The sequence below is a fragment of the Amphiura filiformis genome, chromosome 14, assembly GCF_039555335.1.
Source record: "Amphiura filiformis chromosome 14, Afil_fr2py, whole genome shotgun sequence".
NCBI classification, from domain to species: Eukaryota; Metazoa; Echinodermata; class Ophiuroidea; order Amphilepidida; family Amphiuridae; genus Amphiura; species Amphiura filiformis.
In genome coordinates this window covers 29435544-29450979 of record NC_092641.1, presented here as the reverse complement: position 1 = coordinate 29450979, position 15436 = coordinate 29435544, and the positions used below count along the sequence as shown (strand labels likewise).

The 15436-nt window shown below is 37.1% G+C and overlaps 1 protein-coding gene across 1 annotated transcript in view; it reads left to right on the top strand.

Annotated features, from left to right (window-relative positions):
* Nucleotides 1-15436, top strand: part of LOC140169915 (uncharacterized) — a 48888-nt gene that overhangs the window by 2773 nt on the left and 30679 nt on the right. Inside the window, exons 2-3 of the mRNA XM_072193231.1 lie at nt 6477-6581; nt 8308-8586. Coding sequence (XP_072049332.1) covers nt 6491-6581; nt 8308-8586 — 370 coding nt within the window. The 5' untranslated portion in view covers nt 6477-6490. The remainder of the gene's footprint in view (nt 1-6476; nt 6582-8307; nt 8587-15436) is intronic.

The following is a 15436-nucleotide window of genomic DNA, read 5'->3' as shown; positions in this document are numbered from 1 at the left end:
TATGTATTCTCCACAGAATTGTTTATTTTCAAAGTTGTAATGTATTTCATTAGTGAAACAATTTTTTTTAATCTCAAAAACAGTAGATTTCAACCGATCAACTCACTTTTCCGTTGCAGCCGGTGTTAAAAGATCGAAATGTGAAGATAGAAACTTCGTCCAAAAACGTTGCACGAACATTTTACCAAGGTCTCTCAAAGTCTGTACAACTAGTGACGCAACTGTTAAAAATACGCCTATAGCTTCAGAACTAATAATTGTTTAACAATATTTCAACATAGAAAGAAGGATGATATATTTACGCGCAAGTTGATACCCCATTGTGAAAATGTTGTTCAAAGTTAACAACACAGTAGTCAGACCCGTACGCAGATTTTAGGGGGGGGGTGCTGATTTTGAAAAAAAGTAGACTTTTTTTCCAAGGGGAGGGGGCGATTTTGTGAAAAGTGGACTTTCTTCTCAAAATTTGCTCGACCTTTTTTGTCTAAAAAGCGCAAGACAAATAAGGTATTAAAATGTGCTTAAATAGTTAGTTACTTTTTTTGATATGTTTATTTGTTGAAAACAATTACATGTAGGCCTATTAGATCTGAAGATATAGGCGTATTTATAACAGCTGCGTTTACTTCTTGTGCAGACTTTATTTAGTGGTGATATTCCTGGACTTGTCCTTGTAGAAGTTCATTCATGGATGAAGTATTTGATATGTAAATTAGTAAAATACGTATCATTGTATTTATTGTATGAATGAGTGAATGTTGACAGGGAACTTCTATTATTATCGGGAATTGCCTGTCACACATGATCGCACACAAGGTCGTAAGCAATTGGTCGGACCTCATCTGCCCAGAACATATTGTCCCAGGTCAGCATACCGCCATATCCTTCCCGAGACATGCTTAGTAGCCAAGTCCGTAGAAGAGTGGATCCACACACTATGTACACAAATATACATTTGGCCACATTTTAGTATACGATTAATACGAATTTATTAAACATGGTAACAAATATTCTCTAGCAAATCGGTTATACGGTGGAACTGGTAGGCATATTATAAATTCGGGATATTAAATATCTTCCTGACCAGCCAGATCTGCGCATGGTCAAAGACGAGGATAGACGAGTATCAGACCGACGCAAACTGGCTTAGTCTCCACATCAGCCAGTTTGGTTCCGCCCCTCCACAGGGAGCGTAACCTGTGTAGGAGACTCGGTCGGACCTGATGGGACCCCATCTCTCCCCATCGATTGAAAAATTGTGATCTATACGCTGGCGAAGTTACGTAATAATCGGATTAACTACCATAGCAATAGGTGAAAACAATTTTTGAATATACCGCGCTGCACTGACACGTTCACTCGGTACCTCTGCATTGAACCATATCATGCTGATCACTTGCACCTGTAAGATTAGTATCTTTGAAAAGACCAGTATTGTATTCAATCTATGATTGCAGACATACACAGGTGATTAGTTCAACCTGCTTGTAGTGCAGCGCGATATGTTCAAAATTGTTTTCACCTATTGCTATGGTAGTTAATCCGATTTATTACGTAACTTCGCCAGCGTATAATCCCCGACATTGCTCTTATGAACTGACATCCACCTGAACCAGTACGACGGCAACTTCGTGACCTCTTTTGTTCGACAGAAAATGTATACGGGTTGGTGAACACGAGTTACGTAACACAATGTTGAAATTTTAGCCGGCAAACACGTTTTATCAAAATAGCTCCAGAAATGGAAGACACGGGTCGTATATTGCTCCATTTATGTACCCTGACCACAGATAAGATATCAAACATTTGTGTAAAGCAACAAATAACTTGTAAACGTTGAATTAAATGGAAAATAAAGAAGCTTGAACATGTCCAAAGTAGCTGGGAAAATGAGAAAAATTGCATGTCACGAACACAAAAATGTTCATATCATCAAGCAAGAAAAAGCGCCGGAATCAAAAATGGGTGTCATGTTATAGAATAACTAAAGTTAGCTTGCCTGAAAATTTCGTGAATTTTGGTTGGGGTATATTCTTAGTCGTATGTTGAACATGTTGAAATGTTTATCTTTGTGCGTGACTACTGTCACGCGATATATTGTACGGCCGATGTTTTTCCTGCAAAGAAACTTTCATTGTCAATTGTCCATTGTTGGTTATTTACCTTGAAAATAATACTCCCAACGTTCAAACAATTTTAAAGTCAGCATAAAGGTTTGTGTTACATTATTTGGACGGTGTTAATTCATTCCAGAAATATAATACACGAGTGAGTCATGAGTGGGAATAACATTGCTATTATTACCGTATCTATCAAATCACTGGTATGGCTTTGTGGTAAATACAGGGGGTTAGGCCTAATATTTGGAAGTTCGGTCTTGGTTCGAACCCCGCTAGCACCTCTCTTTGATTGTTGATTTTATTTTTAAATCCTAGTTTTCATATTTTTATTAAAGCCATAATATACGATTTCGGGCAAATTTGAAGTTTTGTTATTCCAAAAATTATAACAATATTTATAATATTAATAAATAACTGTCAGGAAGGTTTTCACATTACATTTTAAGCAGAGGTAGCGAGATATTATGAAAGAAAACACCTAATATCTTGACCGCTTAACTGTGGTGTTCTATGGGGGATGATAAGACATCAAAGTTAGTTGCTCTACCTAGAAAACGAACTTGGCTGATTCCAATTTAGGTGTAATCCGAGAGGTAAGTTGGACATTGTGTAAAAATGACAAATATGCCAAAATATTAGGTTTGAAATTCGAGCATCTCGTGATTTAATATGTATGTATAAAAGCTCATAAAATATGCTGCCGATATGGGAGGGGTCTAGTCCAATTTAAAAATCGTGAAAATCTGTGTTGACGTTCCTTTATTTGATAGGCCTATATATAATCTTGAACTTTTAAAAATTACTTAAGTTTGACATTCCTTATTTGAAATGAATTCATATTGAAAGCTACTGGACTTAAAGGGAATTTTTAAAAAAGATATCAAATCGATCGAATGTAGGATTAGGCCTAAATATGAAATACTTAGCAACAAGAAATAAATCATGAAAAAAGTGGGCCTTCAAGCTGACATTCATTAGGCTTATATTATTAAAGACAAAAGGGAGAGAAAAAATGAAAGAAAAACGAACTGAAAAATTCAGAGAATAACACGGGTATCGAACTCTCAACCTTTCGCACTGCATACCGTCGCTCTGTCCACTAAGCCATTGCATCTTGTTCTTGCAAAGGGTATAATTTTGCTATCTTATTTCTCATTCGAAATGTTCAAGTATCTCACTCAGCAACAATCTTTTCAAAACTGCTTGTACTTCAGTTAAATGATATGATACTACCTTCTTTGACGACTACAATATTTTGTTACACAATAGAGTATTTTGCATTTATAAAGTATATAACAATAGACGTTTTTAATTGCTATATTGATCAATATAACATGTATAATAGACAGCGCCGCAGAGGATGATTTAAGCACTTCCCAGCAAGTCTTGCGGTTAGCACAGCTGTGTGAGTTAACACACACCACTGCCCGCCCACTGCATACACACGTGCATGGTTAAATTTGAATTTGGACAGATATATTTACAATAAAAACACCTTCTAAAGGTTGGTCGATTTCACATTTTATGTTATCTACAGAAGGTGTGGATTATCCTTCATGCATACATCACTTTAGATCTGAAATCGACCAACTAATAATGACACACGGGCAATTCTAAAACAACATCTTTTGCACAGAGTTCAATGGGATTTGAAAAGTAAAGTGGCAGTTGAAACTCTAGTGATAACACTTTTACAGTGCATGATGGGGCTTCCTTAAATCATCCTCTGACAGCGCCGGCTGGGGTACATTTCGTGAAGCATCGTGACACTTGCAACGTGCGCTAACGACACGAGAACTCAAAGAACGCAACTTTTCAACCTACGACTAGGTTGTTCCACCGCTCATTTTCGCTGAAAATTTAATACAAGCTCTGGTTAATAAATGTTTATCATAACAGAAAAGCGTTAGACCGGCGTTTCCTCAAAGCTGTAGATATAACCATTTTAGTGATCGTGACATGCATTTTCTCTCATTTTTTAGGCTACTTCGCGCACCAAAAGCATTCATTTTTTCCACAATAATTCAACTTTAACACGTTATTCTTTGCCTTATACTCGTGTTTCATATCTTATCTATGGGCTCAATATGGAAATGAAGGGAGAAACGACTCGTGTATTCCATTTTTTTGATGTTTTCTGAAAAACCGTATTTGCCACCTGATTTTCAACATTGCGTTACGTAACAGCAGAGGTCACGCCGGTAAAAATTACCGGAAGTGAGCTAAGTTGCTGTCGTACTGGAACCAGTCTGTGCCAAATTCTTTAACTCTTTGGGGATGATATCTTCGATACGAATGGTCAAAATTTTCAAATGATAGACGGCTTTCCATATGTAGCTACAAAACTTTAAGTAGGCCTACATGTCATTAGAAGTTTACTTCAAGAACTGTCACATGTCGAAAAATATAAAGTTTCTAATAACTTGGCATACAATTTGTGTTATATCGTGAATTTCAAAAAATCTATTTCAAATTGAAGGGGTGTGTGTAATAATATAATCCTAACCCTCATCCTTTTTTCGGTGCACTTGTTACTGGTTTCGAATCAATTGCAGTTAAAACATATTGGACAACTACTGAATCCGTTTTTATAAAAAGTAATCATTATATTGTACTTATTAAAATAATGTGTAATTTTTGCACCAATATTAACTTATTGGCATGATTACAGCTGTGTTATGTTCCCTGTTTTTCTTTTTAAAAAGAATGTGGTTAGCACTATATTGCCACCAACTTTAAACCTGGGGTCCTAGATTATCTATGAACAATTTTGATCTGGAATCATTGAGAACGTGTTTCTTACATCAACAACGACTAGATTCGATATTGTTTCAAAGAAATATCCATCTCTTAAGTAGTTATAGAAACTAGTGTGGAATTCTTGGGGCAAAATGTCATAACCCACAAATTTAAAAATTGTACGAATGATTTCAACAAAACAGTTAGTCTGTTGAAGAACTCCTATACTTTATGCTTGTATACTTTACTTACGGAAATTATCATGTACTTGGTCAAAAAACAACTTATCGGGAAACCAGTAACATGTGTTTTAGGTGGTTTAGGACTTTATTACACCCACCCCTTTAATTTGATATCAGTAAGACATTCTTCGTATTCAGAATGCAAAATGGCGTATTTGATGTGCTCTCATGTCCCACAAAAATACTATACAAACGTTGCTATCAGATCTCTTAAAACCATAATATACGATTTGCATTTACCATCAAATTTTACTTGTTTCTCTTTACTCAATATGCTGAAATAATTAATATTAATAAATGTCAGGAATAGAAAGGTAAGGAAGAAGAACCAACACCGGCTATTGTGGTTTTTAATAAACGTGGAGTACTGCAGGGTGTATCAAAATGATTGGTACCCATCAATATCAAGTGAGTGGGCCAAGACTATCACATCACAATGCAGTAAAATATCCACCTTATTTGAAGATTAATGTTATGAAAGGTAACTTGTATACGTAGTCATAGAATATCAGTCAATTTATTAGACAACAAAGCTGATGGGTACCAATCATTTTGATACGCCCTTAAGTGCATTTTACTACCAAACTTATTCAGGGATGCTGTCACTTTCTTGGGGTCATTAAAAACAGAAAAGAAAGTTGCGACATGTATAAATATTATAGACCACGTATCCATATGTTTCCCAAAAAGACCTGACATTTTTAGGTGTTTTTTTTAAAATTAAATGCATACATAGACCTATCTGTAATACGAAAGGTCAACAATTTCAAATGATGGACGGCTTTTCTTCCCAGCTACATATGTAAAGTACACTTCGGCGACTGTTAAATATCAAAAAAATATATAATTTTTTAATTAATTTGCCATAAAATTTGTTTTTGCGAAATTCAAAAGGCAGTTTGGTGTGTCTGATTTGCTCTCAGAAAGTATACTGTGTGACGTCATAGGTCAAATTGGGGCAAATTAAATTGCTCCAAACTATTTAGAGTGTTTTCTTATCCAGGTCACTCAATAGTTGTCAAGGTCAAAATTGACCCAATAGAACACTATGCGACCCACTTTGGTATTGTCCTATTTTGATATGTTACGAAGGTAACGAGTCATCATATCTTTGGATTTTGATGGAAAGACAAACATTTCAGAACATTTTTTTTTCAACAATTTGCATTTTCGCCAACCGTGTGGAGCCAAAATTAGACCTTTGATTTTGTGTTTAAATTCTAAATTATAACACGTATACTATTACACACTTTAGACCAACAATATAGCAGTACATATGCAAGTGCAAAGTGTCAGGGTTAAGACAATCTTTTATAAGAGTAGGCCTATTCGAACTATGGTGACTGATAATCAATGTTGTTGTTTTTTATTCCAGGTAACGCACTAAAGATGGCCCGTGCGGGCGCCCCATTATGCGTGCTGGTTTGTGTCCTACTTGTACAGATACTACAAATAACACTTGCCCAGCATAACGGCAAACGTAAGCATTCTGTGTTATCTGGTATTTAACACTTACACTTTCAATAAAACATCACTTATGAATGAGTAAAAGGTAAACAGCTCAACAAATTGAATCAATTATTACTCAGGAGACCCGCACAGAAGGCCCACTATTCAGAAAACCCGTCAAATTCTGAATAGCGGGCTTGTTTTCATTAAAATGACCCGCTAACCAGAAGACCAGCTAATCAAAAACCCGTTAATCAGAAGGCCCGCTACTCGGCATTTTAAGGGTTAGGTTAGGGGTCAGGTGTTAAGGTTAGGGATTACGGGTTAGGGGTTAGGGGTTAGCGTTGGATACAGCCCGCTAGTCAGACAAAAAAAAATCTAAGTAGCGGGACTTTTACATAAAATTCAACAAAAAGCCCACTATTCAGAAAGTCCGTTATTCAGAAGGCCCGCTACTCATAAAATTCTGACTAGCAGGCCGTCTGAATAATGAGATTTCTGAACAGCAGGTCTATAAATTACCGGGTCTTCTGAGTGACGGGCTGCACCATTATTACTCACCAATGAATAAATTGTACACAACCCTATTACAATTTACTTGTTATTGAGTATAACGTTTACTCAATTTTTAAACCGTTGATTTTTACTCAAGGAATAAATCCTTTGAATGAACATAAGCATGATTTGGGGGGGCTTTGATATGTTTTTGTGTGAGATTTTGGGAGATGGGCGCACGCGAAATGGATTCAATTCTGTTGCAATTAGTGGTGGGTGATTTTTTTAATTTGACTAGCCTATCAGCCATAAAAAAATCAGGCTATGTACAGAAATCAAGCACAATAATTCCAAAGGCGGCAAAAGTTTTCCTTAATATTCAGTCCTGTACAATGATTTTATATAGTCGATAATATATTATCGAGTAGAGCTCATGGAGGCAGCCATTAGCAGACCACCCATTGTCAGATGGCTGGATGATTTTCAGCTGCACACACAAATGAATAGGAACATTTTGAAAATGAATCATGACTTTTTGATAAACCGCTTACGGCAAAAATTCTGAGCATTGGGCGATTCTAAATTTCACATACAATGCACAAAACAATATTTGTAAAATCTTTGTCGAGAGATTTAAAAAGTTATCGAGAGAATTTACTGTATTACTGTTTTAAATTAGCACAAAATACAATTTTCTAAGCAGAAAAATGGCCACAGATCCTATCTTGCCATTGAAAACTACAGGAAGACCACCCACAGAGCTTCAAGCCACATGCCAGACATCCTGGCGCCAACTGTAAATGGCTGCGCCCATGTGATGTAAGTCGATAATATATTACCGACTTTATAAAATCATTGTACAGGACTGATATTAGCACTACTTTCGGGCTCTGTTGCTTTTTATATACTATCCAGAGAGGTTGCGTCCGACATATCGGGAAAATTGCTGTAATTATTTTTAATTTACTTATTATTGTAATAATGTTATCATTAAAAATATTTGAATAATTAATGTATATAATAACCATGTTTTTGGTTTGTTTATTCTAGCAAAACAGTTTTAATTTATATATTTTGTACCCACAAAAACCAACATTTTTCTGAATTTTCCCGATAGGTCAGAGGGCAAAGTGTCCCAAAAATACAAAAACAGTCCCACAATGTATTGCAAACTTCCAAAACCGATTTGGCTTATTGAATAGATCGATTCACAAGAAGTCTCAGAACGTCATTATTTATATATTGTTATACATTTATTGCAGCGGATGATCTGATTATGATAATTGATGATACCAGTGAATTATCATCACGTTTGTCCATCAAAGCGATGAATGACTTGAATTTCACTACAAAGGGGACGGAGACAAATGAGTGTTTACAAGCAATGAGTTTCGACCCAGTCGATTCCTATCTTTACATCAATCGTTGTGACATGACAGAAGTGAAAAGAGTGAAAACGGACATACCACCCGGAAGTAATTATACATTTGAAACCTTAATCAACATGACCAGCAACGAGAACGTCACAAATTTACCTGAACGTAAGTAGTATTTATATAATAAAATTCCTTATTTATAGAGAAGCAATGTGATGAACAAAACTGTGTCAACCCACAGCGGCATTCGCCATACATAAATTCGCCCAGTCCCATTTCCCAAAATATGAAATTTAAAACAAAGTGAATTTCAGTTTTTCAGAGGTGGGCCTCGAACCCACGCCGCAGCTACAGAGATGTTCCAAGTCCAGCGCGCACCCCACACACCACAACAATTTTTGTTAAAAAAACAACAACTGTATTTTATCCGAGGTAATTGCAGACTCCGGTCCTCCTATACGGTACCCTATAACCCTAAACCCTCAACCTGGGCCATAACACTAACCGTAATTCTAATCCTAACTCTAACCCTAACCTAACCCTAATCCCAATCCTAACCCTAACATACCCTTAACAGGTAAACCCTAATCCTAAATCAATCCCTAACCTTAGTCCAAACCCTAATCATATAGCCTTGGAAGGGGGTGCTCCTTTTGAATGGATAATGGATTGGACATTCAAAATCATATTTGTCACACAATGTGAAATTACTTGCTAGTTTTAATACAATAAACAATAAACAATAAACGGAATTTATATAGCGCCTTAGCATAAGTATGAAACAAAATGGACTTACATTATTCCAAAATGAAAGTACGCTCTGTTAATCATGCTTATGGCTTAATAAATTCCATATCCATCTACATCCAGGGCCATACTGCCCCCCACTCAACCTTCTGGGGGTTTACATTTGAACCCCCACCCACCCCACCCCCAGAAACTCGTGTAGGTCATCCAAATAAGTGCTATTATCTTAGCATGTATCTGCTCCCCCGACCGTACGGGGAATCCATTGACATGTAACAGCGTGGCTATCTCCTCCCAAAGCTTCTTTTTTTTTTTTTTTTTTGAAGCAGCGCCCCCGGGCGATGCTTCCCTATTTAATTTCACCGAAATGGCTTACATAGGACTTTGGCTATATCCCACAACTTTTTGATACAACTTTTTGATAAACTGTTCAGTGTTTTTGATACACCATTAACAATGCACAGCGGCGAGCTTTAGCACGATCTGGTACCTTATGCAGCGTAGGCGCATGTCCACTCTCTATTTGTCATGGGTTTGTTTTACATGTCAGTAACTGACTGAGAAAGAGATTACATGATAGTGAAACCCCCATAATGCATTACGAGTCAAGCATGTTGCGTCATCATTTTCATGTCAGTTGGTCGTCAGTTGATATAAACAGTCTTATCTCTCACAACTCCCGTATTGCGTATGAGTATAGGCCTGTTGTAGTTCACAGTATTCAGTGTAATAAACGAATTGGAGTCGACAATAATTTGATCATGCATGTTAGCGATTGAGCGCCAAATAAACTTGTTCTGCATAAAATGTTGTCAAGTAGGCCTTTAGGAAACGAATGCCTTGGTTCAGAGAGGTTGTTTCCCTGTTTAAATGTAACCCCAGAATACATTGCAGCCACGGACGGTATGTTTGAGAAAATATCACACTGGGCTCCTGCTGTGTATGGTCAAGGTTGTTATACAACAAGATAAGCAATGTGTCTGCATACATGCACATGCAAGAAAACTTTGCTGGTTTCATCTTCTTCTCCCAAACATTTAAAATGTCTATTATTGTTTTAATTAAAAAAAACCTTTAAAAAGGATGTACCGGGACAGGAATGATTTCATGTGAAGATTATAAAATCCTTCTGAAAGATGCTTGTAATGTGTAATTTTCGACAGGCAAGACATGGTTTTAAAATGACAATTGTGATTTAAGGATGTATATCTAATTGCTTGGCCTTGGTTGGATGCTTGCAATGAAACATATAGGGTAATCTCTGATAATTATGTGAGATTGTTGGCTGGCAAAATAGGGAGATTTTGGATGGTGGGAAGTACTGGTTGATTGGTGGTAATCATGGTGAAAAGGATTATTCCTAATTGACGCTAATACTAGGTATGTCACAGTGGCTGCACAATAATTCTGCTACACTGTGCATGCAAGCATAACAGTGAATTGAAAAGCGCGCGCTTCAAAGTTGGCAAATTTTAGAAAACATCCATGTCGATAAATGAATTTCTTCATATGCTTCATTTATCCAAATTGTTTGAATTTTTAATATATGGTGTGTGAAGCCTTCCCGAGGCTACCATCAGGTGCCCCAAAATTACGGCCTGTTTTATGGATTTTTGAAGATCGCTCATAAATCAGTAAATATAGGCCTATTGAAATAAAGGGACCTACCACCATTTAGCTGAAATACTAATCTGTCTTAGCATGTTAATTAAATACAATTCAATTACTTAATTTTACACCATGAATAACTGAACATGGTCATTTTTTGGTAAAAATCCATTACGTAATGTCCATACCTTCGGGCGGGGTGAATGTATGGACACCCAAATCAGCCAATCAAGTAACTGTCGCTGTGGATGTTACGTAAGCGTGGCAAGGAAAGTATCTCAAGATGTCAGAGATGAGAAATATTAGGGACGCATCATTTATAGACTTCAAACGAGGGGTTAGGGAATTGGAGTCGGGGAAAAGTTCCAGCGGCAAGTTTTTTGTTAATTTCATGCATTTAGGCCTATACGCAATTAAGTGGGGACAGTTTTTGTTTCCTTTTTAGTGTTGGTGGGGAAAGTTTTTTGCTCATGGAGTGGGGGAAGGTGTTTTTTTAAACTTCCTAAACCCCCATCTTGAAGTCTAATGGTGCGTCCCTTATGACCAACAAATCAGCCAGTGAAAGATAGATGTTGCCCCGGGATGTTGCTGTGCAAGATTCAGCAACACACCGCTATCTTGGTGTTCCATGTGGCATTGTTTCTAGATTTATTATTACCATCATCTTGCACCATACGCAATTGGAATTATACACGGCCGGTATAGGCCTACCCGCAAATCGAACTATTTAGGTTATTAACAATTCTCACAAAATCTCCTCCCAAATGTCACTTCAACAATTCCCGCCAAACGCTTCTGCTCAATCTGCTGAATCAGTATGAGCTAATGATTCCCAGTCCATAAGTTCGGCATATAAACTAATTCTGCATGAGAAATTTGACGGATATTTCGCTTCAGTGGTGTGACTATATCCCCGGACTATATCTCGTCGCTATCCTGACAAAGTGGGATCGTCACAGTACTTAGCGTATCCCAACTATATTTATTTTATTTATTTATTCGAACATACGCTTTTAAATCAGCGGCACGCGCCTACCCGGCGGTGCGTTCATACATAAAGCAACACAATTACATAGTTCTACACATGAAATGAAGTGAAATTTACAAACATAAACATGTTAAAGGAGAATAATTTGAAAAAAAAACTACACATCACCCAATATATCCCTATTAAAAATATCACACCAATTAAACATGGCAATATTAACGACTGTAATGCATTTAAATCATCCACGCCTAAGTAAGAACCACGTATACTCCCGTTTAATATGTACCCGCGCAAACACCCCTCCCGCACACCACATACGCCCCCTTGCAAACACCCCCGCCCACCCCCACCCACCCGCCGCACACCATGCATGCATAGTACGGTACACATATTATATAAATGGAACAAAACTGCTGGCGCTATAACGCCCAAATGCACACATAGAAGGCCGGTAATGGTGGAAGATGGCGCACACACCATTCTCTGGCCGTGCCGTACTATGAAATTATGTGCCAGCAGTGATGGTCCGTTGGAACGTTTTTCTACATCAAGTATAACGATTTTACATAACGAATAACAAAGCAATAATACTTAGATAGACTTCATTTCTGATCTAACCTTCCAAGCACGTTTCGAATATGATTTGCAAACTTATCGAAAATTTCATAAATATTGTAACAATCTGTAACGTCTTTAAAAGTACATGACGTGCTACCTAATGTGAGATGAAGTTTTACATCTAAGCTACCTGAGATAAATAATTCCCAAATATCAGAACATGCATTATTTACCAAACAGTTTTCAAGTTTCTTATACTCATCAATTCTAATTTCATTAAGAGCACCACACATGAAAAGAAAATGTGTTACATCCTCAATCCCATTTTCCCGTCATTATCAGGACTCCATTTTCTAAATCTACGCTCTAATGGGAGCGTGTTTGAACGAAGCTTAAATTTCAAAGAAGCGGCATAAAAGTCTGTTTTGTCCAGGAGATAGTTTTCTAGACCTGGGCTTTCTTTAAATAAAATATAGTCAGTGAGAGATGTCTTGGATTTTGCTTCAGTAAGCCAATCATTAACGAAGAGATCATAGTTAGAGGATTTAATCATGAGCCCAATTAGCATTGCTTTGTTCTGACAAACTTATCGCGCATCTGAAAACGTTATCCATGTCGAGTTTACTCAAATTAGACCTAACACTACTCAACATTTTATAGCGCAGTTTAGACGGATCGTGATCAAGGCACATCATTGTGTTAAGCAAAAGTATAGTGACCTTTGACTTTATGGCAGTCTCTTACCTAGGTAAGCCTATATGCAGCTGAACTACACATGAAACAGCACTTAAGGTGAACGCTGTAACCAAAAAAGCGACTGACTTGTAATTATTCCATCACCTTCCATCAACGTTTAATTTCATTCCTAAAAAAGTGACAAAAACATGTACTTTATCCTTCATCGTATCAACACAAAAAATCCGTTCAACCACAAGTTATATGTTTACACATTACAAGCATAAATCATCATCAAAGCAACTTGATTCAGGTACGTGCTTTCTTTATGAATTTCTGTTTCATACATAGCCTAGAAACGACATTTTTTTATATCCGCCTAATAAGTACCGTGGCCAGCTTTGCTGGCCCCGGTACAATTTGCTGGCCCCGGTACAAAAACCATGAGACTTTAACTTTCTTGGTGTTCCTTGGTTATTGATTGGCACAGCATTCTTCAATCTTGATGATTCCTCGCGCCGGGAGGCGCGAGGTATTAGTGTTAACTTCTGAATCGAACGTGGGGACATGGGGAAAGCCTGAATATAGTAAATTATAATTACCTTCATTTAAATATTTATGATACTTTTATTAAAACAAATATTCAAGCGATGATACGCCTATTCTCGGTCACACGCCTATTCTCGGTCAGTTTTACCGCTGACGATCCCGGGTGACGATTGTTGCTTTAATTTTAGCCGTGTCTTCCGAACTTTGCGACTATAAACCATTTAGCCGTACCGGTGCTGCAGGTTTTGGTGACTTTTCAAGGTCACGGCAGCACAGTTCACCTCAAATAATAGATTTTTAGATTGTATGGTGACCTGAAATATCGGCATTAAAAAATATAATAACGTCAATTAAGGGCTGGGGTATGAACGTTTGGACAGTATTTATTGTGGGACATTAGAACACATCAGACATATCGAATTGAATTCTGAATACGAAGAATGTCCTTCTGATATCAAATAATTTTGATTTTTGAAATTCGCAATGTAATACACATTTTATGGCAAATCATTAAAATTGATATTTTGATATTTTACAGTACTTGAAGTAAACTTTATAAATCTGATGATTTATACTTAAAGTGTATGTAGGTGGGATGAAAAGCCGACGATCAATTGAAAATTTTGACCTTTCGTATTGAAGATATGGATTTTTCCCCAAAACACCAAAAAAAAAAAGGTCTTTTGGGGAAACAAATCCATATCTTCAATATAAAAGGTCAAAATTTTCAATTGATCGTCGGCTTTTCCTCCCAGCTACATACACTTTAAGAATATATCATTAGATTTATACAATTTATTTCGAGGACTGTTATATATCAAAAATTTGAAAAATATCAAATTTTAATAATTTGTCATAAAATTTGTATCATATCGTGAATTTCAAAAAATGAAAATTATTTGATATCAGAAAGACATGCTTCGTATTCAGAATGCAATTCGATACTCTGAGGTGCTCTCGTGTCCCACAAAAAATACTGTCGAAACGCCATAAACGCTCATTCTAGATCCCTTAAGGCCGTACTACACCCATATATTGGTTTGATTGGTCTAAACAAATATTTTTTCATTTATAGCTAGGCGATATATGCACGGATCATGTGAAATAAAAATAATTATGAAACAACTTCGTCAAAGTGTCCTTGTTCACCCATTTGTCTTAAAGTTGACTGGTTGGTAAGGACGCTTATATCCACTTTTTACGTCTGTGACAGGCGGCGTAGGAAGCGCAACACGTGACGTACGAGGCTGGCGAAGATACACTGACAGCCCCATTCAAAATACACGGTTAGCAATTACAAATAGAAAATTATCATACTTGCAGTCACGTAGGGTACTTTGTCGTACCCCGACGGTTTTAGAGTAAGATAATTTTGCTTTGACACCACATAACAAATTTAGAATTGTTTGTGACGATTTCATGATTATGTGTTAATCTAATGGTGACCTCAAAATTGGCGATATCGCTTCCATCACCGCCTGGTATGTGATGTCAATCTCCATAGGGATGGGCGATACCAATTGTCGATCTAGAGCAGTCAGGGGGTGGGGGCGTAATTTTTAGAAAAAATAAAATTAAGTTTAAAATAAATGGCCGCGGAGCGCGCTTGCCCGACGCAGGAGGTTGTCTGAGGGAGGATGTTCCCCCCCTCAGAAGTAAGAAACTTGTGCAAAATGAAGATTTAATTGAAGCGATTTGGTGGACAATTTTGGCACTATTACTAGTGTAAAATTTTAGGTTTGGCGGCCGAAAATTTGTGAAATGTGCGGTTCATGAAGCCTTTCTTGGACAAGTTTCCCTATTGTCGTAGGCCTATAAATTGTTTTAAACATAAATCGGCGAAAGAAGAAGCGAAAATGGCCACTTGTATATCGATTACGCAGGGGAGTG